The 23,964-nt window shown below is 35.3% G+C and overlaps 1 protein-coding gene across 6 annotated transcripts in view; it reads right to left on the reverse strand.

Moving 5' to 3' along the window:
- The window catches only part of tara (SERTA domain-containing protein 2 taranis), a 49,302-nt gene extending 28,536 nt beyond the window's left edge, over positions 1-20,766 (reverse strand). For 4 of the 6 annotated variants that reach the window (XR_015294647.1, XM_086915891.1, XM_086915890.1 and 1 more), the window contains exon 1: positions 20,404-20,760. Coding sequence is in view for 1 of the 6 variants with exons in the window: in XM_086915888.1 (XP_086772014.1) it covers positions 20,404-20,424 (21 nt within the window). In the remaining 5 variants the exon portion in view is untranslated. Of the gene's footprint in view, positions 1-20,403 lie in introns of all 6 variants that reach the window. The other 2 variants (XR_015294646.1, XM_086915888.1) reach the window with 1 other exon arrangement.
- Between the last annotated feature and the right edge of the window lie 3,198 nt (positions 20,767-23,964).

A 23,964-nucleotide genomic window follows, 5' to 3' on the forward strand; every position in this document is an offset into this window, starting at 1 on the left:
AAAATTTAGATTCATAAAGATTTTTAAATTTAAATTAAAAATTAATATATATTTTATAAAATTTTATATATCTATGAATTAAATACACGCCTTAGCAACGAAAATTTTAATAGACATGTCTGTTTTACCGATAAAGTTTTCTATTAAGTATTTAATAGCGAAGCATTCCTTTTTTACATACTATCATTTTATAGCTCTTCTATTTCTTTATATCTTTCCTCGTTGCATGTGCGGATATGTATACACGTATATGTTGCTATATATATTTTATATATATAGCGTCACACAGCGATAGTACTCTCTCTGTAATATACGTATCCTCGTTTGACTTTGGGGTAGTTTTACCCTCGCGGGCGGGCAACGGGTTGATTGCACTGACGGCCCCGCATTTGGCAGCTTTCTCACTCGCTCTTTTTTTCTGTCCCTATCTTCGTCCTCTCTCTTTCTCTGACCATCGCCCTCTCACTTCCCCCCCCTTATTCCTTCCTGTTTTACTCTCGTGTTCCAGCACCGTTTTCTCTCTCTCTCTTTACGTCGCACTCCTAGTTATTCTTTCCTTGTCTCTCTTTTTCAAGCTCTCTCTCTCTCTCTCTCTCTCTCTCTCTCGATCGTCCTTTCACTCCCTCTATTTCTGTCGTTTCTTCTCTCTTGCTAACTCTCTCCTACTGGGTTGTCTTTCACCTCCCTTTTTCACTCTATCCTCTCGTTTCCACCAACGATGTGGTAAGGGGGTGGAACGAGCTAAGGTTTCCATGGCAACGCCCCATGCGCGCGAATAACGTGTCTCTCTTTATCCCACACGTTCCACCTTCCCCTCCAAAACCATACTTTTCTTTCTTTCTCACACTCTCTTTGCGTTACTCATGGTCTCTCTTTCTAGCTTCTTTCCTTCTTGTTTCACTCGTTTTCTTTCTTCTATGCGCACGCACGCGTACAGCATGTATGTACACCCATACATACTGCTTCGCTATCTCTGTTGCTCCAATAGTGTTCAACGTACAGGCTCGTCCAATATGACCGGCGAGTCCGTACGATATCGAGGCTTCTCGAGGAGGACGAATAACGGGCGCTCTCGAAACGAGGATTCCGCGATGGGCGAAATCGTCGTTGGTGCCGTATGCAAAATTGCAGAAAATGATAGAAGCATATAATAGATTCAACAACGAATTTAAACGCAATAATAAAATCGGGGAAAACTTTTGTTCCTATTTTCTTTTTCATTGATATAATGGGCGTGGCAATATAGTATATATAATTTTTAAATAATTTAATTAAAATTGATTATCCTTATAAGTTTCCAATCTTAATCCTAGATTTATGTATTATTTCTTATTCCTGCGATCTTTTATTAAATATTCACAATAAATATTTAAATTTTTTCTTATTAATATAATTATATTAAAAAAATTGTTTTGTATATACAATTTCGCAAAATATGTAATTGAAAAAATGGAAAAATTGTTGAATGTACAACACAGCATTGTATTTTTTCCCCTCAATATATTAATTTTCCATTATAGCTATGGAAGTATAATTAGATTTTCAAACAGCTTCAAGTTAAAGAAAAGGGAAAGAACCTTGAAAAACGCATTTTTCTAAGATCGAAACGCATCATGATGGAAAATGAGAGACGACCGATAGCAAGCATCATGAAGGAGAATGAGTTATGGCGCGGTTAGTGCTCGTCATGTAACGCGTTGCGTAGGTGTGTTTCGCAAAAGTTTGCTTTACCCGTAGGGTAAAAGCGGAATGAACCTCGTTAAAGAACTCTTTCCGGAAAGTTGCTAATTCCAGCTTTAATTTATTTTATAATATAACGTTAATAGCCATGCGTCCTTTCATCGGTCTGAATATGTATAAAGGGCAAGTGGAAAATCCGCGCCGCTTTTAAACTTCTCTCCGCGTAATAAACTAGGAGAAATTCGTATTTCATTTTCGCGAACTGTGTTTTTGAATAATCTTTTACTCCCTTCTATATTCACGTTGTTTCGAAAACGATTTTAGATCAAAAGAAACAACATTGATGTTCGAATGAATGGCGAACGGGACCACACGATATCTTCAGGGTAATTATTACTGGTGAGTGTAGGAATCATGTCGGCAATTAGAAGATCGCCTCTAGTCACGGTGAATCCAACAGCAAGCACCATTAAGCAAATAACCGCGAGGCTACTACTACCCGTTATTTGCTGAATTCGGCTGTCAAGAGCTCTTCTCTTCCTAGGAAACTTCATTGGCTCTTTCTTATACTAACTATGTATGTCTTAGATTATTATTCAATAGCTACCTGGTATACGAAATTTATGCGTATTTAAAAAATTTTTAAATAACATTTTCTAATAATATTATAATCAATTATACTTGGTTAATTAAAAATGATTTTCATAAAACATTTTGTTATTTTATGTAATGAATTGCTTCATATATATCAATAAATCGTCTATTGTGAAAATATTTTCTTTGAAAATAAAAAGATTCAATTCATGAGACGAAGAAAAATTTTTCTCATCAACACGATACTGAATATATCATTGAATATATTAAATTCGAAAAGATTAAAAAGTGATTTCGTCTCTCTTATTCGAGATGACCAAGTCAATTCCACGATAATTTGCGCCAGCCGGGACTTCAAAAATGGCCTTAGAACGCAAGAGAGTTGCGACGTATCCTTGCGTGGTAAGGGAAGTAAGAAAGGGATAGGGCTCAAAAGAGAAAGAGGTTAATGGATGAGAAAATGAGAGAGACAGAGAGTGAAGCGAGAGATCGTCCGATCCACGAGGAAGACGAAAGTATCAGTTACGTCCGTGTGAAACTGGTTTGGAAGGATGTGACGCGCGTGCACGCATGGACGCACGTATGCATACTTGTGGACGATTGGTACACCTTGAAAATTCCTTTGATGCGAAGAATATCCACCAAGGATCTTATTATAGAGGGGGCTCATTTTCACAGAAATTTATCCTGGTCGACTCGTGAAATTTAACGAGTATTTTCGATAATGTTGAAGATCAAAACTCGTGTATGAAAGTAACCAGAAATTTTCTTTAATTCTTGAAATATACATATTCTAGACAGATAATCAAAATGCCGACGGCGAATAAGAACAACGATTTTGTTAGATGTTAGCGCCAGACTTACTCAAATACATGTTATCTTGTATTGAATGCGTGACATATTGTATATATATCATGAAGAATTCGAATCGTAAAACGCACATGATACCGACCGCAACCAGGTCGCGAAAGATATATATGCAAACAAGTTACCGACTTCAGTCTAGGACCGACCTAGAGACGAGTCGAATTAATGATGAAAATTAAAGAACGTCGAATTAAATGTTTACCGAAGGAAACACAATGACAAGATAAATCGCGCACATTGTCCAATGATAATTCAAAAGCGAGCTCCCGTTGTTCTCCAACTGGTCGAAAAATTCGGAAACACAATACGACACCCGAATAACGGAGTGAGACGTATCAGCATCTACCGGCGACCTTCCTATCAGATTATCCTGTCGTCTGAAAAGAGACTGAAATTCGTTGAAGCGTCGGTAATGGCATAAACTGTATACTTCATGTTCAGCGACTTCTCTCGCGCGATATATCCAGCTCATTCTGAAATACAGCTGTACGACCGCACGTATTCACCCACACCCATCTAGTCTACTCTTATATATATACGTGTATGCATGGTATATAGAGCGCACATGAGAATCTGTCGTACATGCAACGCAATATACTTATGTATATATATATATGTGTGTATATATATATATATATATATATAGTCGCTATGTATGTATATATGTAGAGACACCTATATACACGTAGCACGTAGCCATAGTTCGGTACGATCTGTATAAGGGTAGGGGTGTGGTGGTATGAGAAACGAAATGATGGGGATAGCGGAGGCAAGAGGGTGGATTTCGAGGGAGGGAAGGGTATAGAGGGTTGTGACGGATAAGGGAGAAGTAGGGGAGAGGTATAGAAAGGGTGGATGAGGTTGGGTGGACGGGCGGATTGGGGATGGCGCCCGTTCGATAGTGAACGCACGTGGCCGTGTTTCTCGTAGCCGCCGTCGTGGCGCCAACGTCCTATTAACCCTCCACCCATCCGCCCACGCGCCCTTTTGTCGCCTTCCATCCCCACCACTGCGCCATCCAACTACCACCACCACCTTCCACCCTCACCACTGCCAGCAGAGGATTTCCATCGTCGATTCGCGCAGGCGTCTAACTTACTTAAAGGACACTGACTCTCTTTCTGGGGTGACCGGTGGTGGGGGATCGTTTTTTGGGGGGAGATCAGCGAAAATAACGTTGAACAATTTCGGGAGGTACTACGGGAAAGTTTCAGCCACCAGGGGAGAGAGAATGTCTGGTCATTTTCAAGGTGGATGAACATATTTTGATGATTTTATGTTTTGCGAAGAGAGCCGGAGAGCAATTTTTCGAGCGGAATCAGTGGTATACGCGGCATGCGTATATTGTACGAGTGATCGAAGAGAGCATATTGATAATTGGTAGGTTGTTTCGAGAAAAGGGAGTAAAATTGAGAGCCACGTGATTCGAGGGAGTGAAATACATCGTTGGCAGTAAAAGGAAGCAGCATCGATTTGCGACTGCAGAGATTATGTAATTTTACTATGTTTTTCTACATGACGTATCATGTAAGAAAAAACAGCTAACGATTACATAAAGTTCTACGACTCAAGTTTTACAGAATTTTTTTATGATTTAAATAATTCGATATAAAAATAAAATTAACTATCTACGTAGCTATCTATCTATCAAAACAATTTTTTTGCATAAATAAAATATTTTGAAAAATAAAAATAAAAATGGACATTTCAAAAATATATTATTAAAAAAAAAATTAATGTTTGGAAAAATTATTCAATTTATTCCGTAGAATTATTTATCATTAACTATATTCTTTGTATATTCTTTATATCAAAAATCTTGAAACACTCGTACATCGGACGGCATTACGTAATCTCAATTTCCCCGTATCCCTCTCCTCTCCTACTATGCCACGTAACTGCTCACGCTACTTGAACTTCGAAAAAAGACCGTTCTGCGTGGTAGCAGGTTTTGCTCGAGGATCGATGTCGACTATTCGCCAAGCGTTATCGAACGAGTGACCTGCGACAGCGTCGAGCGCCCTTTCGAAAACGACATTGACGGAGACGACTACGTTGACGTCGACGTACAGTCGGCAACGTCAACGCCGAAGTGGAAAGCATGATTGCGTAACCTAGAGCATACAGCTGAAAGCATGTTGCTCGTGATAGTCTCCCACCAGAGCACCTCGGCGCAAACTACGTTGGATGTAGCCTCGTTACGCGATAAGGCGTTCTTCGTGTGGGTGAAACGACGAGCAATATACGCGATTACATTTTGTGTCTCGGCAGAAGCCGCACGAGGTTAGATTCGCGATATATCCAATGGAATGTTCCACAGTTCATTTTTAAGTTTCGTTCTTTTGGAGAATTTTCTTTTCGCACATGATAACGTTTATTTTAATTAATGCTTTATTAATATTGATTGAAGATAAATATAAATTAATTTGATAATTATTGATTCACAAAATTTTATTTCGATGAATGACGAGTATTTTATGATAATCAAAAATCAAATTATATGTTATACGATAAATTTTTGATATTTTTTCCCTTACAAAACCATAAAATAATAAAAAAAAAAAAAAGGAAATTATAGATAAGCATGCATACGGGAGACAAAAAGAGAGCATGAGCGCATGAGTTGTGCGTCGAGAAGAATTCTTGCGCAAGTATCCGGGTATTTACGCGTGAGACAAGAGTTCGTAATGCTGCATTGGTAGTCGACTTCGTAACTGTATATGTGTTCGCGTGTATGAGTGACGAAGCGCCGTACTGTGCTGCCACCTATAAGAGAGTGCGTGAACTATCGAATATAGCTAGTCTTTCGCACGCGATAGCAATCCAGTTGCATGTACTTATTACAACGTGAAAGAAGTTATTTCTGCTAATTTTGCTAATATTTTAAAATCTTTGGATACATAATTTAGAAGCAATAAAATTATACATCGCAAGAAATTAATACATATTATTATTAAAAAGTGTTAAGAGATATAATTTTCATAAGAATAAAATACCAAGAAAAATTAGCAATAATATTATTTATATTCTTAGAATTATTATTGTAATAATTTTGATTCTTATATTTACCGATAAAAAATTCTAACTCTTTCTTTAGAGCATAGCAACTAAATATTTTCATAGAAATTATTTTATCGAATAAATTTTTACTAAAGTAATTTCGTCCAAAAAAATCTAATTTTGAGCCAGACTTTAATAAAGTAAATAATTCATTAAAGAGAAAAACATTAAAAATAAAACACACGAAGATACAGAGCCATGCGGAGACTCGTTGCTGCCGGCACAACGGTCTCCGTTGGAATGCATTTATTGCTGAATGGAGAGTTCCTATCTTCTCCGTTCATACAGTCTCTTTTTACCATCTTCGTCTCACCCACGCAGTTACCTCAAATTTACATATGATAAACAGACAGAATCACTATCTCTTTCTCTCTCGGCCACGCTTATCCCCCCTACAACGTCGCCTAGCGTACAGAGAGACACGTATCCATACCTCCAAAGGGAGTACTCGTTCCAGTTCGTATATGCACTTGGCAAGAGGGCGGTGCCACCTGTGTGTAGGCGCGTGAATTTACAGTTGGCTAGAATGTTGAGGGGGGAAGCTGGGGTGGAGAGAGATGCGCAGGGGGAAACGAGGGATAACCTGAACCACGTGGCGATCTATTTGTCACGCGAAAGCGACTACCGTCGAATCAAGTTAGCTTCCTGATGCGTCTTCGTTCCTTCATCAAGCTAATGGCATTTTTTACAGTGAAACTTAAAATGATGTTATCCACCATTGAATATTTTCAAACTATAAATCGAGAATGATAAAATTTAACACATATGTACATATTTAATAAAAAAAATTTATACTTTATATACGCAATTCAAATCCAATACAAAATCCAATTTTGTTGGATTCGTTTTGAGGAAGCGTGGTAAGTCCGTCGGTGCGGCGTCACGGGAGGCGACTGACTGTCTAAGATCGTTTACCATTCGATTGAACCGAATCGCGGAATCAAACGCGACGGGGGGAACAACGGGGAGGAGAGGGCACGTTGAAAAGTGAGACAGAGATACGAGCAGATAGAGAGATATATAGAGAGAGAATCGTGGAGGCACGTGCTACCGAAAGGAGTGGTGGGAATGTAAGTTATGCGCAGCACGTGATCTTCGGAGATCCGTCCGAGCATTTCTTCGTTGGGGGGACGTTCGCACATCCCCTGCACGTTCTCTACGTGCGCGCGCGTACGTATGTGTAAGTTTCGCGAAAGAGACAAAGAGAAACGCACACTAACAAATACGATTAAGCGAATCGTAAATCGCGCGAATGTATTGGTATACCAAATGAAAATGTATATGTATTTGTAAATCTATCGCACTCGACCCACGTGTATTAGTACATACATGTTTTACGAGATGTTTTTGTACCGATGGTACGTGCCATTCTACGCAATCAGAAGAACATACGCAAACTACGTGAGAAAGCGTGAATATTTTGACGCGAAACTAATAATCTCATCAATCTAACCACATACGATTTATCCTTTGCAATTTTAATTACAAGAATTATTTTCAAAAACTGTTTATAACTTTGTTTACATTATTATATTTTCATTCTATGTTAATATTGAAAATTTGTGTTGATTGAAAAGTTTTATTTTTGATATGAAATATTGATTTGAAATATTTAATCCTTAGAGACTTAAAACTTATGTATATATATCTGCATTTCCAAGAGTTTCCAATCATGAAAATTATCTTATATACTAGTATCTGTTTTCTTTCAATTAAATTTTCAAAACCATTAATTGTTGTACCCAAAATTTTAAATGAATATATGTATATTGAAAAAAAACATTGTGTTTATGAATGAACGAAATAATTATAAATATATATATATATATAAGCACACGTAAACGTTCATTAATCAGAACAATGTAATTTTTTCTAATACATGCATATACACACGTATTCGTTTATAAATCAAAGGAATTAAACATACATGACATATTTACGCATTCATATAATCAATATGAGTTAATAACTACGAGAAACAACTACCAATAAGCAAATCAGTCGCGCGTACATGATGTCATCTATTTTTTACGATAGTACAACGATCGAAAGTCGATCACACACGATGTGCATATACAAAGTTCATTGAAAGCTCACATATGACTGCTCGTCGTTCTTTAAAATACGACACGCCACGTGGTTCCTCCTGCCTCTCTGTTTCCCTCTCGTGTTCCGTCCCTCTTTTAACCGTTCCCTCACCCCCGCGGATTTCCACGTCCGGCTTTTTGCCGATAGGGAAGGTAAACAACCGTGGAGAGTGTCACCTGTTATTGCTCGTACGCAAATAGGCTTCATTCACGGTCAACCTCCATACATCGTCGCGTGCTTGTTGTGTACCGAGTTCAAGCGATACTACCTCTGTACTTACACACTTTCAAAGTTTCTCTCTACGACATCGAGAGTCTTCCGTGTGGTCGAGAGAAGTATTAGCGAGTTCAACGTATATATATGTAACAAGTTTTCTTCTCTATATTCTGAATCGGCAAGAAATCGTTAAGTAATCGTCATTTCAATGATATTAAGTTCACCGGTATAACTTTAGAAATCGTTTTCATTTATTTCTCTCAAAATATAAAAAGTATTATTTTATAAAGTTTAATAAATAATTAAATTTAATTATTCTATTTACAATAAATAATCCATTATATGATCAGAAACTTAATATTTATGTCTAGATTTCTAAGTATCTCAAAGTATTAATACAACTCAAAGTCTATTAAGAATTCAAAATTATTTTTAAAAATCGAAACGATTTAGAAAAAATAGGCATTTCTTCAACGAGTGACCAAAATCAACTGGGAAGTACATAGAATGGAACCAACTAGTCGACAAGGAGAAAGTAACTATTGCAGGACAAGAAAGATGCATACGATCGAAAGACATGAAACGAAATGCACAATCATGTCTGTGTAGTCGAAAAGTATGGAAAAGTGTGGTAGGAAAAAGAGGAGGTATTACACAACGTATGTAACCCGATGTATAGAGGGAGATACGATGGCTAGTAGAAGAGAGCATCACAATGCATCGACGCACACTCCGACGATTCCTATATGTCGCTACGCTATCTCGCTCTTCTTCCATCTCTCTCACTTTACCCTTTCTCTCGTTCATCCACGTGTGTTTACATCGTACTTTACGCTATATACGAACCGGTGTGCCCCCTGTAACGCGAGAACCTCTCACGCATACACGTGGATCATCCTCCTCCTCCTCCCACTCTCCCACGTAGAAAGTACATAAAGTGTCCTCGTTCACGTCGATATCGTCAGCTGTTGCTTCCTCTGTTGCGTCCTGTAGATTCTCCTACGCGCGTGTATTTGTATCACGTCACCGGTTTCAGGTGTACCATCATGCCGACTTTTATCGAGTTGAGAAAACTGTCCAGCAGAGACTTTCGTTTTGATTTTATATAGTATTTTATATAGTATGTGGTATTTCCATAGATATGATAATTTCGGGATTTAATTTTATATTTCGGATGAGATTATGTGTATTAAAGTGTAATATTAGAAATATTGGCTCGGCAAATATTGCTGGCTGTGTCAATAAAACATAATTACGTGAATGAAAAAAACCTTCGAAAAACTTGCGTTCCAAAAAATGATCCACATTCCTACAACCATTGGTTGATCCATTGATGGATTCAAATTTATTCAAGTAATCAATCTTATCACCGATAATAAATCAACCGATTCAAAAATGCCAGGGTTAATAAGACGTAGCTTGTATAGATTAACAATTTTGCATAACATCGTATGTTTTTATAGATATAAATTTTTAATGATTCAAAACGATGAAATATGAAGCTATCTAATGGTACGAATGCGATCCAAAGTCGACGTGTACTACACCATCAAAAATACAAATTTCACAGTTACGAGATTACTCGTAATCTATATTGGATGTATTTAGCGTACAGTTCACTATTTTCGACGCAAGAACACACGAGAAATCTGGTTCGTGGTTCCTGTCCTCGTGTAAATGCCCCTCCATGTCCTCATTGTCTCGCGTGGTACACAAGCCATTTCACGTGAGAACGTACACGCTTGGTCGCGGCTCGCGATTGTCAATGTCACGGGGACGCGCGCGACTGCTTCTATTAAACGCGTGTGCACCAGAGCACACACGCCGTCACACTACTTGTTTCGACCACTTGGCGGGAAGAAAGAGGGCCGAGAGCGTATTGCATACGCGGAGACACGTGCTCGCGGGACGCTCTTTTGCGGTCTGCACTACTACTACCGGTAATTGTACATGCTCGTTCGATTCGTGTTCGTGTATACTCTCGGCAAGGATGGGTGAATGCTTGAAGAGAGAGAGAGATTCTGTTTTTAGAGAAAGGGGAAAAAAGGTGTCACGTATAAAATTGAATATGCGAAGAAGAATGCTTGGAGTAATCGGAGAATTTTTGATTTTATTATTTTTAAATATATTATATCAATGGATGTAATTAAAAATAAGAAATAATATCCGTTATAAGTAGAAAGAATGTGTATGTTGAATAATTTTTGAGTTGATGCTCGTTATAGTTTCGAATTTTAGTGTTGGTGAGTTAGTGTTTTGAGAATCAATTTCAGAGTTGTTCAAATAATCTTGGAAAAATAAAGTTTTTTTCCAATCGATGATTTTCGTATAATGTTTATGCTTTCATAAGGACATTTATTAAATTAAATATTATTTAGTAAAACTGAACTGTTCATCAGTTATTGGAAACTGTTCTCCAAAATGAGTTTATTGTTCGAGATACGATATTTGATACATCAGAAGCTCAAAGGAGCTATATAAAGTAAATTTAAATGAAGATATATGGCGTGTAATAATTGAACTATTAGCTCGAAAGAGCTTTTATTGCCCGCTGGAGTATCTGATATTTTGAAAGCTCGATACGTGAGATTTTGCTGCTAAATAAAAAACAAGAATATAATAAATAAATTTGTAATAATTTTTAATTTTATTTGTTAAATTTTTTCTTCATCTTCCCTAACGTAAAATAATAGCATTAAATAATCTACTAAAAATATATTTTAACAAAAAAAAAAAAAAAGGAAAAGAAATATTGAATCAAAATTTGAGGGAAAAGGAAATCAATATCAAACATTTGCAATCGTAAAAAATACAATTGCTGCAAGTGGATTTCATTCATCTAGAAAACAATAAAGGAGGCACGAGCCACTGATATAATTTCGAACGTGGAGTGAACAATGCCAGTACCAGTAAAGACTAATAAAAGTACAATATAAGGGTCCCGCTAAAGTGAAAAGGAGCATACAGAGAAAGAGAGAAAAAGAAAAGAGAAACATAGTGGAGGGTTACGCTACTAAGGATTAAAGGTTCAAGGCCGAATAACAGCGGGATAGAGGAAGAGAAAGAGAGAAAGATCATTCGCCATCTAAACGAAACGTAAAAGAGTCAAAGCCACTGGAGAAACAAGGATCGAAGAATAACAAGGTGGCACAAAACAACACCTGCTTTCATGACCCGTGTAGAAGAAGATTCTATGAGAAAACCGCAATGAGTAGGCTATTGGTGGACAGGTGCCATTATTCCTGTTTCGTTATATCAGTGGAAGCATCTAAATAGAATAGGGACTGGCATTTTTCATTGGTCGTTAACCTTTTTTGGGTGGTTTTGACTGAGAGTGATCGGATTTTTTTGATTTTAAATGTTTTGCTAAGAATTTATAATTCTATCGTGATGAATTAATAATTGTACAGCATTCTCCTCTATTTCTTGATTTAAATTTCATTGAAAAAATTTTACATAAATTATATGGGAAATTCAGATAAGTTTGCATATATGTAAATTTAATTCGTGTGTCTTTTACAACATTTCTGAAATAAAATAATGATAAATGTGATAGAAACACGGATGTTAGGGATGATCCATATAATTGAGAAAAGAATTTAATTTTTAATTATAACAATTGTATAATTCTTAAGATTTTTTTTACGCAATACTATTGAGCACTATTTAAATTTTTAAATAATAATTTTTTAAGAAGTTTTAATTTCTTCAGTTTAATCATTTTAATTTTTTAAGAATCTAAGAATTTAAATACACGAAGAAATTTGAAATCTTTTTCTATCATTTAATTTCTCAAACATATTTTTTTTTCAACCACTATTTCTACGAAGCCAGAATGATCAATTAACATCAGACGATTGATTAGAAATAAAAATTTCCACGCAAAAACTGCTTTTCTTCCGTCTCTCGGTGTATTCCCTTCGTAATTACGAAACTATCAACGTGATGGTTTGTGTAGTAGTTGCGTACAAAAACTGCATCATCGTCGAAAGACGAATGAAGAAAAAGGACGAGAAAAAAGTGCAGATTAAAAGACAAAAAGATGGAAAGAAAGGCATTCTCGTATTAACCTTAACCTACCCCAAGGCTGTCTCACCCTGACATGCACTCCAATAGAACAATACACACATAGACATTTTTATTGATGAATTTTCGTAAAGAATCGACTCAATATATGCCATAAAGATTACGCCATCCTTTTGTAACGGTTACTTTTCGTGAATAGATATTGGTGTACAACACATACGTGGCTGTTTCTAACTAGCCAGTACCGTTAATGGCACGTGATTGGAATCCACGAAAGTTAAACACCCACTGGGAACCTCCATTTTTTTCCAATTTAGTTGATGTTATATAGCCAGGAAAAATCGAGATTTATCTCGATAATTCGCAATCAAATTAAACACGTGAGTTATAGCCCCATTTCTTCGGTTAATCATAATTTTGTCTCTCTGTGGCTTCGATAGTTTAATTTCTATTTGTGAGAGAACACGAAGAGAAAATGGTATAAATGGTAATAAAATGGAAAATAAATGAAGAATACATATGTTTAGAAATCAAGCTGTAAGTTATTTCTAAATATATTAGAATCTCTTCTTTGATTGAGGGTTTTTAATAGTTTCTTGTTTTATGGTTACGATTGAATTATTTTGAAGTGATAAACGAAAAAGGTCATCTTTATCGTCTTCACGAGAGGAAATATATTTTAACAATAGAATTCGATTTTTTAATTTTCGTATACTCTTATCTAATATAGATTGAACTACGTAAACTTTTATCTAATTGGATATTTACATGAAACCAATAATTTCCATAATTCTAACAAGAAATAAATATAATATATATCTTTTTAATAAATTTACGACATTTGTCGTTTGCCTGTACTCCAACGTTAATTAAAAATAAATTTAAAAATTGCATATTACACAAATTAGAATATCAACGTAGATAGTAAATATCTAAAACCGAAAAGGAAGCTTTTTAACTACCAATCAAATGTCAAAAAATTGTCGATGCTTTCTTAAAAAAATTTCTGCAAAAAAGATTCCTCTAAAAAACTATTATATCTTAGTGATACATCATCGATTCGTCAAATCCATTTTAATCTTTATTCGTAAAAAAAGAGAGAGAGAGAGAGAAAGAGAGAAGAAGAAGAATAAAAAGAAAATAAAACCGCATAAACTTTCGTTTTCATTTGTAACCGCGCAAAGCATGACGTTGGACGGCCCGAGTTCGTCACGTCGATGCGTGAATTACGACACACAAGTGCGCGCGGGCGCACACGGGTGGCTGCGAATTTTTCAATCGGCCGGAGGCATGCCGGTAAAACGTAAACAAAACGGGACACACAGAGAATGCAACGCGAGCTTGCCGTCTCTCTGCGCGTGTACACACACGATCGTCGACACGCAACCACGTGCTACGGTTGTCTTTGCATCGAAAGGGGGACAGTGGGAGATGCCAGACGCAACGTAACATTCGTAATTCGTGATTCACCGATGTTATCAGGGGCCGCCAAACAGTGGCGTAGGTCGTAGCTTTTTCCCTCGCGAGTTTTTTTTTCTCTTTTTGCAAAGCTACTATTGTAAAAAAAATTCCTTCCAATCTCGAATTGCCATTTGTCGTTTCAACGCGTGTTTTTAAATGTTCATCGAGTTTTCTTTGAGAGTATCGAAGTTGCGATGATGATCGATTAATTGTTTTTTTAAAAGATTTGCGTAAAATGTAATGTAATAAATAAAATAATCGTAACATTTATACTTTCATCATACGCTTATAAGTCGAAACATTATCCTATTGATCGTGTAAAAAGTATTTCGTATCAGATAGATAGAGATCAGTTGATATAACTTAAAATTACATGAATCTAGTCTTCGCTCTATATATAGTTATTAGCATGTTTTATCTTCCCACTTTAATCTAAAAATTCATTAAACTTGAATTAATTCGATATTTTATGGTTCACATCAAACGATTGACGACGAATCTTCTCACTTCCCACGAATCTTTATTTAAAACCTATTTCTTTCTACGAACTATCTATTATAAACTTAGTATCAAACTTAAATGTCGAAATATATATATTAAACCTTATTTGTTCGATTCATTAATTATTAATTTATATAATAATATGATATAATATAATTTATAAAAATATATAAATTCTTACTATTATTATAATTTTTGGCTTAAATAATAGGAATATTCGATAATGTAATTGGATTCAATGGACCAGAGTAGTTCAGTTGAATAGATATGAATTAAAATTTTGTGTTAATGGAATCATATTGTACTAATTTTGACCACTAACAAACGCTCTAAGAAATACTTAACCTCAAAATCTATTCCTCGAATATCACGCCCTCATTTCTAATATTATACAGTATTATATGCATATTATATGCGTATAAACATATATTATATTCTCATATACAATGGTATTCGATTAATATTCAAAGGTCTGCAATCTTATCGCGAACACTATTCGGAACGGATAATAGAAGGATAGAGTTTCAGGAATTAATGATTGTTTTCTTTTTTTCAGATTGCTCGGCTCTGATTGGATTGAAGTGAAAATATTGAGAATAAGTGAGACGACTGATGTGAGATTACGATGAATGATTGGTAGTCAAGTGTCCCATCACAGATCAAGAGTATTATATTATGTTTATTTATCTTACTGCGTAACGCGGAATCTCATACCAGGCCAATACTAAGAACCGATAAGATGCATTCGTTAGTCGAGGTGGAAATGCAAATGTTCAACAGATATTACTTACAACAGATTGAAAATAAATTTTTATTTCACTTGTTCTATTATTCTAATTTAAATAATTATTATATTCGTACTTCATCTCATATTATTTGTTTTTCATTCATTAAGAAAATGTAAATTTATATTTTTCAAAAAATCATTTTTTTATAACGTTTATAATATAAATATATTTCCTTTTAAATTACGTCCTTGATAAGCGTAAGCGTAAGAAATGTGTCTTACATACAAAGAAAATACATTTTATTATTATTTGAAATAATAATTAACAAATAAATTATTCTAAAATAACGTAGGTATGTAATTTGCTAATATCATAATCTCCAAATAATTAAAAGAAAAAAAATCATCGTAGTTAAATTAGTATATCATACAGAGATGAGAAGTTAGCGGAAGAAATATAAATTTAATTAATTATAATATAGTAAATCCAGAATCATTAGATTGAATATGCGAAATTTTATTACTGACAGAAATTATCATAATTTAAATCGATTATACAGCTTGACCTAAGGAAGAAAACAAACATGTATTAAGACAGAGTGGGACATGAAATTCAAAACATTGCATGGACTTTGAATCATATTCAGAGTTGTTACGACTTCATAATATAGAAACTGTGACAACATCACTATCTATGTCTATTCGTCTCTAATGTTTAATAATGAAAATTTTGAAAAAAATATCAAAGATAAAGATAAAGCAAACAAAATATAAAATTAAAATATAAAATTAATCAATTTAATCATATTCGGAATGAAGTTTGAACACATAATATTGAATCTATAAATATATAGAAACATAATACTTGGAACCTGACATTCTCAAATGTTTGTTTACGTTATATATAAGTTGTTATGAAAGACTTCGAAGAAACAGTAAAAATGACATCTAGTTGAAAAAAGAAGATTTTAGCCAATTAGAATCATTTTTTAATTTTTATAATACAGTAATGCTCATTTAGCATCTGTAATTCTGATTTTTTTCACATATTTACATGTTAAAAAGATAAAATTCTAAGAATCACTGAATCCATATTAAAAATGAAAAAAAAAAATCAATTGCGAATATGTATTAAAAATTTATTCAATGACTAATATGATATCATATCCTATTATTGAGAGTAATTCTAAGAATTCTAAGACTTAATGGACATAAAATGCGAGAATTGAAATTATATAGAAATATAATAGAAATAATATATTACATAGATATCATAGTAACAGAATAAACATATACTCGTTTTCTTCTTAATTTCCTAATTATCATATTTTTATATGATCCGATTGATTGTACGATATTTTTCATCTAATACACATGCTTATTTTTTAACGATTACATCATTTCTATTGAAAATAATCCATTATATCCATTTCTTCCACGTGTCTTCATTTCTCAAGTGAAACAACAATACCAAAGGACAAACCGCATTATATCTATTAAAAGACTTCACACTCACACCGAAAAAGCGCGAGCAACTGGGTTCTCCGGAGGCATTTGACTCCCACGTTGCATGTACACAAACCCATACGGAGGAACTAACAGATTGCACGAGATGAAACGAGAGGAACAGAGAGATGAGAAGGTGCACACACACACCGGCACTTGTACAGAATGAGAGAGAAGGACGTGCACACGCACGGTTGCTCTGCATGCATTTAAAACGGGGACGCGGCCCGTAAATCACGTAGTAGAGCCTCGACTCGGCTCGTTGCGGTGCAACTCCACGGAGAGGACGTTGCGCGCTACCGCCGCCACGTGGTTTTCGCGGCAAAACTATGCGGCCGCCACACGCCGGGCGAATTTATGAATGGGAGAAGCCTATTGACAGATCGCGCGTCGATAACTCTCTCGTTAATGGCCCGTGATGGTGGGTGAGCGGCTCGATGCGCCGCAGGAGGACGACGAGACAGAGGAGGAGGAACTGCTGGAGGCCAGACCGACCAAGGAGGGTTACACCGCCACTGTTCGCGGCACACGCCGTTCTTCAACTTACAACCACCATCAGTTTTTGTCCTTTATCTGATGAAAAATGTTACACGAAGATATGGATCTGCCTGCCTCACAGAATTGCTTACATCTGGATGAACTTTTCTTGAATGGTGTGAAGTTTCCTGACAAATATTGTTTGAGGGTATTCTGACGAATAGTGAATCGTTAGATTCGAGAATTTGATATAGCTCTAATTATGAATGAAGGAAGAATTTATTGTTAATCATTATATGTTGATTAATGTGTTCAATTCATTTGATAAAGATTATTGAAAGCATTCCACAGAATATAAAAATTTTAGTTAGTTAATAGTTAATCTCAATGTTCAATATGTGCATACAATATTTGTTTAAGGAAAATAAACAATTTTTAGATTTTGTAAAGTGATCTCGGAGAAAATCATCATTTATCTTGAATTAGTTTGTAGAAATATAATATCAAAATCTCTGTTGAAAATCTCTAAAAGAAAATAAAGATAAATGATAGTGTAAAATAACTTAAAATTGTGAAATCTCTCTTAAAGTTATTAAGATTGATCTGATTATAATACAAAAAGTTCTTTTTAAAAATTGCAAAAAAACATTTTACTATAAATAAAATATACATTTTATTATAAATAAATAATCGATTTCTTTATCACGTCTATCAACAGGATTACGCGGATCGATCGATCAACCGTATCGGAAGAAAATATCCCATTTATATAAATAACAGTACCAAGCACTATCTGTCACTAGCAGAGACATCTACTGTTTTATTGAAAACCGAGCTTTCTTTCCACTATTAAAAATTCGTCGTGATAGGAACATTTACGAAAATACAAAAAATTGGATATGTAAAATCATCATTTCGATTCAATTGGTTGGCAATACTGCCGCGTAATACTATCCGTCGGATACGTTCAATTATCACTATTCTTGATTCTGTATGTTGTAAATCATAAAACATCAGTGAATAGTATGAAAAATAATTAAATTATAACACATTACGAGACATTCTCATATTTTCTCATAATAAATTCATTATCGAAACTTGATAGAGAAATATTTTAAATATGAGGTAAAAAAGTTATTGTTCGGATATGAGAAAAATAAATTTTTGAAAAGACCACTTCGCCAAGATGTCTAATCATACACTAGAATCCAAAACGTAAAAACACTTGCAATGCATTTTCTTTCATATAACAAAACGATAAATGTATCGGAAATATTCGAGTCACAGATTCGATTGGTTCTGTCACCGTCGGATACAATCATCATGCGAATGCTGTTATTTTTCGAAATACGCCTATCATACATTGGTATTTCACTGATATAAAACATTTTGGCATATTCATAATCTGAAGGATAAATGAATTTACCACCAAGACATATATTATGTAACCTTTTATATATTTTATATATATTATTGTATTTCTAGTTATAACTTATACCGATGAAGAGATTAAAGTATAAGTTTTACACAATTAATTACGATCATGTATATTTTTTAAATTTCTGTTTCATTAAACACATAATATATAGCCACAAAACACGATTGCAACTGGTTGATCTAATAAAACGGGACCATCATTCGGCGAATGGAAAATAGAAAAAAAGTCGTTCCTATCGCCTCCACGCGATCAGCGAGAAAAAAAAAAGAGCAAAGGCAAATATATGCTTTTAAAAACATCCCTTAGAACAGAATCGGGTTGTTGTCGTCGTGGTAACCATGACGACGTTGCCCCCTTGATGGTTGGTCATAACTATGCCCCCTCCCCGTCACTTAGTGAACATCGTACCCTTCTCCTCATGGCGCACAGGCAATGCTAGGTTTCCTCTACAACGTTGGCCAAGTAAAGAAGAAGCAGCCTCGGAGCCTCCGGTCACCTTTCTCTATCTCGCTCTCTCTTTATCGAGAATTCTTTCCTCGTCTTTCATATCGTACATATATTCTCATCTCTCTCTTTCGTGCTCTTATTCCTTCTCTATCGCTTCTTCTTCCTCTATCTCGTTCCTTCTCTCTCGCTCGGTACGCTCCCCCCCTCCAACCAGCGACCCACGACCCACCTTCGTTACCACAGCCACCTCGACCATCTCCTCGCCACTCCAACAACGCCACCCAGCCGCGGCCGCCGTCCTACCTCCTCCTCACCTCTTGCTGCTGCTGCTGCTGCCGCCTCTACCCTCTCCCTCCCTCCGCCCCTCGTCCCCAAGCCCAAGGAAACGCGGGATCGCTTCGAATTCAAACTACTGAACACGAGGTTACCACGCGTCAAATCTGACACTTCGGCACGACGTTGATACGACGCTATATCATTTTCTACGCGGTATTGAAAACACCGTCGATGATGTAAAAATTCGCCAACTTCCACGTACAGATCGTAGTTATCGTTTTCTAAAAATTCGCTTATCGAAAGAGACGATGGAACATGACACGAAAAATCCATGATACTCTTTTGCTCTAAGTTCTGAGATCGATAGGTGAAAAAGAATAAACGAGCTCTTGTTTATGATTTTTTTTTAGCATTTTCGAATGAACTTGAACAAATGCTCATAAGATTCAGCGATTCTTAACCGACGGATGTGTTTAGAATTCTGAGATACGGGTTTATTTAATCCATGCAATATTCGAATTATATCATACAATGACCAATTCGATGGCACAAGAAGATCATAAAAACGTCTCCACGAAATTCATTGCCTTTTCTATCGTTCATGCGAGCCAGCCTTTCAAGGCGTTATAAGAGGTTAATTTTCAAGCAAATTGTGTTTGTTGCTTCAAAATGGAACATTTTCTTCGGTATTTCGAAGTACATATAATCGTATATTCCAGGCATCCATTGACGATAAAAAAATCCACACACTGAAACACTTGTACTAGCACGATCGAGACACAAAATTATTCGATGGCTGAAAAAAACGAGGAAAGTCCCTTCGAATATGAACACCGAACTCAAGAACCGAAACAAAGTTTGAAATTTTCACAGCGAATGACACACAACCACCTCGTATCGTGGTGTCGTGATCACATAATGCTCTCTTGGCTGGCCATACAAGAACGTTAGAGACAGGCAAACACAGACTGGGCACAGTTTTCGAAAAGAAAAAAAAAATTGTAGAGAAAAAGAAACTGACGTAGCACTTTTCACTCACCTGACTAACGTCGCACCACATTATTATTTCGCTGGCACTGACGACAGCATCTTGGATCGCTCGTGTACCATACACAGTGTAGCGCTATGGTTTTTTGTTTTCAGTGAAAAAACAGTACGTGAAATCGAAGCTCCACCGTCGGTGTGCGCTTCGTGAAACGCTCTGTTCGTTTTCTTTCTCACAGTCTCACGAAATGCACTCACGTTTATAGCTGTATTTGTCGCTGTTTGCTTGTACGTCGTGTTTTAGAATACCGCCTGACTATCTCGTCAAGTAACACCACACGATCACTTCGAGTAAACGACACGACTCTCACCAACAAGCCCACTACTGACTGGCTGGTCATGCAAAGCATTACTGAATACTCTGACAACAGTACTCGTCGAGTGCCGCCGCTCGGTTTTCCCCCGAGCGTGCGCTCGGCTGTTTCCGTTGGACGTCGGCCCACCTGCACTCTAGCACGACGGCACGGCACCCAGTGCTGTACCTTTGCTATACTGGACCTATTCCTTACATTTATATCTATTTTCAAATAGCATTATAATTCTTTATAAAATTTTTATTTTTTTATTAAAAAATTAATATAAAAAATTTTTTGTAAATTTTATTAAACTAAAAAAAACTAAAGATGTAAAATATTATTACAGTTACTGATATTTACTGTTACTATGTCTCTTGAGAGAGAACTGAAAATTTTTTTATTCATATCGATCGTTATATAATGTATATATATATATACTACATATATAAATTTATGTCATTTATTCGAATTATGTGTAAATAAAATATTTCCTAATGAAACAAAAGAAAAATATTTTCTTAATGAATTTAAATTAAAAGATTCTGACTATTTTCCAGCTTAAAGTTGCAATGACATAAGTGTCATGGATATTTTAATGTTCATGAAGAAAGTTTCAGAATTTATTTTTACACGCTACCGGTTGTCCGCGCATAGCCGAACTATGTAACACGCGCATTGTATGTATTTTGTTCATACAAAATCATGCAGAATGAATCTCATGAATATCGGTACGCGATCATGCCGATGATTTAAATGTTCGATCGAATAATTTTTTTATCCAAAGATAGTACCTTCGACAATACGAATCCATTAGAGCGTTAGCTAAATTGTTTCGATATATCTATCAAAATACGCGTGAGAAAATTAAAATAGTTCTGCGCGTTTCAATAATTTACTACGTCGACCGATTGGATTTCGAATTCAATAAATTATTTTTAAAAGCCATTGTACACCGAAAAGCGAACAGCATATTGTCGACATTCGACCGGTGGTAGATTTCGTACGGGCGGAAGGGTGCGTTCTATTCACGCCACGTAAATTAATTATATAATTGATATTGAATATCCTCGGATTGTTTATGCCATTCAGGTTGCTCATAGAAAGGAAATTCATTGTTTGAATGTATGATTTTGAAATGTAATCAATGCTTTTATATAATCTGATTTATATCCTGATTCATGATACGTGTAATTTTAAATAACCGCAAAAAAAAAAAATAATTAGCAAAGATAGAACTTACTTGTTCAAGATACAAAGGGCAAGAGAAGTAGAAAGACCACGTGTCTTTAAAGTACATCATAAAAAAAAACAAATCGAAGATTAAAATATTTAACATTTTAAATATATTTAACTTTATTCCAAATATAATATATTAATAGAATTATAAATAGAATTCTACATAAATATAATACATCATCTAATATCATATATATATATATATATATATGTATATTTATTTATTTATAGAGTATATATACATATATATATACAGAATATATTTAATAAATTATATATATTAAATAAATTAATATATTTATAAATTTATAATAATATATATTCATAAATTTATTTTCTTTTTTTAAATTTTTTATTTTATTATGAGTTTGGTTTATAATATGAAATATTATTGTTTCAATATTTTTCATAGAAATATTTGCACTAACATCGATGAGAAAAATTGTTCTGCGCGAGAAAGTGTAGCCTGTTCTCGCTCGATGAAAGTTACGGGAGAATGGATTGAGCTACGATGAAAAATTTGATCCAACATAAAAACTCAAAATGACTTAAACCATTCAATAGGTTCACCAAGAACTATTTCGCGAACTTCGCACTTCTCGCATCATTTATCAGCAAGTTTCTTATATCGTGCGGCCGAATTATATTATCGAATGATATAAAATCAGAAGCGAAACTATTTGATATCGCGCATAATTATATATTATAATATTTTATAATAATTCATTAATATAATATTTTATAATAAAATTTTTTAATTTTTCAAAAGTTCAAGTTTAAGTTCAATATTAATAAAAATTTTTTTCTTCATTTTATTTAATTTATTTAATTTTTAAAATATAATCATAAATAAAAATATAAAAATTATACATGAAAAAATATTTTATAAAATATAAATTAAATAAAAATAGTTATAAAAAAAAATTTCTAATATGTTCAGCGTAATATAATAATAATTTAAACGTTCGACGTACGATTTGAGGCTACAAAACGGGGAACTCGTAGACATCGGGGCCCCCGAGTTCGAGGGAGTTTGCCCAACGCCGTTAGCTTCGAAACCCGCCACTGACTGTCAGCCTATATACGGCAAGCAGCATAAGAGTGCTCGAAGGCCTCGGCTCTTGCGAGCCAGCAACGAACGGCAGACAACGTCGTACGGATACCGCGCGCCACCTTCCATACGGCATGCAGCCTAAGAAAATTCACCGCGAACATTTTTATTCGGTATCGGGTAAACGAGCTGCATCATCGGAACGCTTCGATCGCGAAACAAGAGCGTGCAAATTGACGCATCGATCGTTGATCGTCAGTACTCAACAGGCCGGTTAATTTCGCGAATTTTGCGTGACATTCCGTAGGCAGCCCGAGGGGAGAGCGTGCTTGAGGCTCTGAGAAGCGTATCGCGCGACGGCCACAGCCGTCGGCGAAGCAGTTCTAAGCGAAGTCGTTTTCTCCGTGAAGGCGCGGTGAAAATGTCTTCCTCCTCTTCGCGATGAGGAACAAACTTCTTTCTCCCTTTATTGTTGCTTGGTATCTACTTATATACATGTATCTTAGTGTTTGTAACGCTTTTACATATAGAGAAAGAATTTCAACTTCTCGTTACGTATGTGAAAGTTTCTATCTCTATAACTTAAATTTTGATCGATTTTCTCGTTGTACGATGAGGATCGAAGTAACGTGGAATTTTTGAAGCAAGAATTCAAAAGAAATACTTCAAGATATTCATTCCCGTTGTTTGTGCTGCGCAAATGATGATGACGGTGTGACTAGTCGGTCAGGCAGAGATCGTTGTTTTCGAAGAGATTGAACTGCAGACCGTGACGAGTCAAAATTTGTATTTCATTTGATGCATTGGGATTCACGATTATTGATAATCAAATGTTTTCGTTAAATTAGTGCATGTTTCAACTTTGTTACTGTTATTCATATCGTTATTGGCCGCAAAACGAACAGCGCCGAAAAAAAGAGAAGAGAAGAATGAGAGAGTGGGAGTTTTAACTGGCGGTTTATTGCCGGCGCGA

The sequence above is a fragment of the Apis florea genome, unplaced genomic scaffold (assembly GCF_048593485.1).
Source record: "Apis florea isolate Af1SG1 unplaced genomic scaffold, ASM4859348v1 contig_3798_pilon, whole genome shotgun sequence".
In the NCBI taxonomy this organism is placed as follows: domain Eukaryota; kingdom Metazoa; phylum Arthropoda; class Insecta; order Hymenoptera; family Apidae; genus Apis; species Apis florea.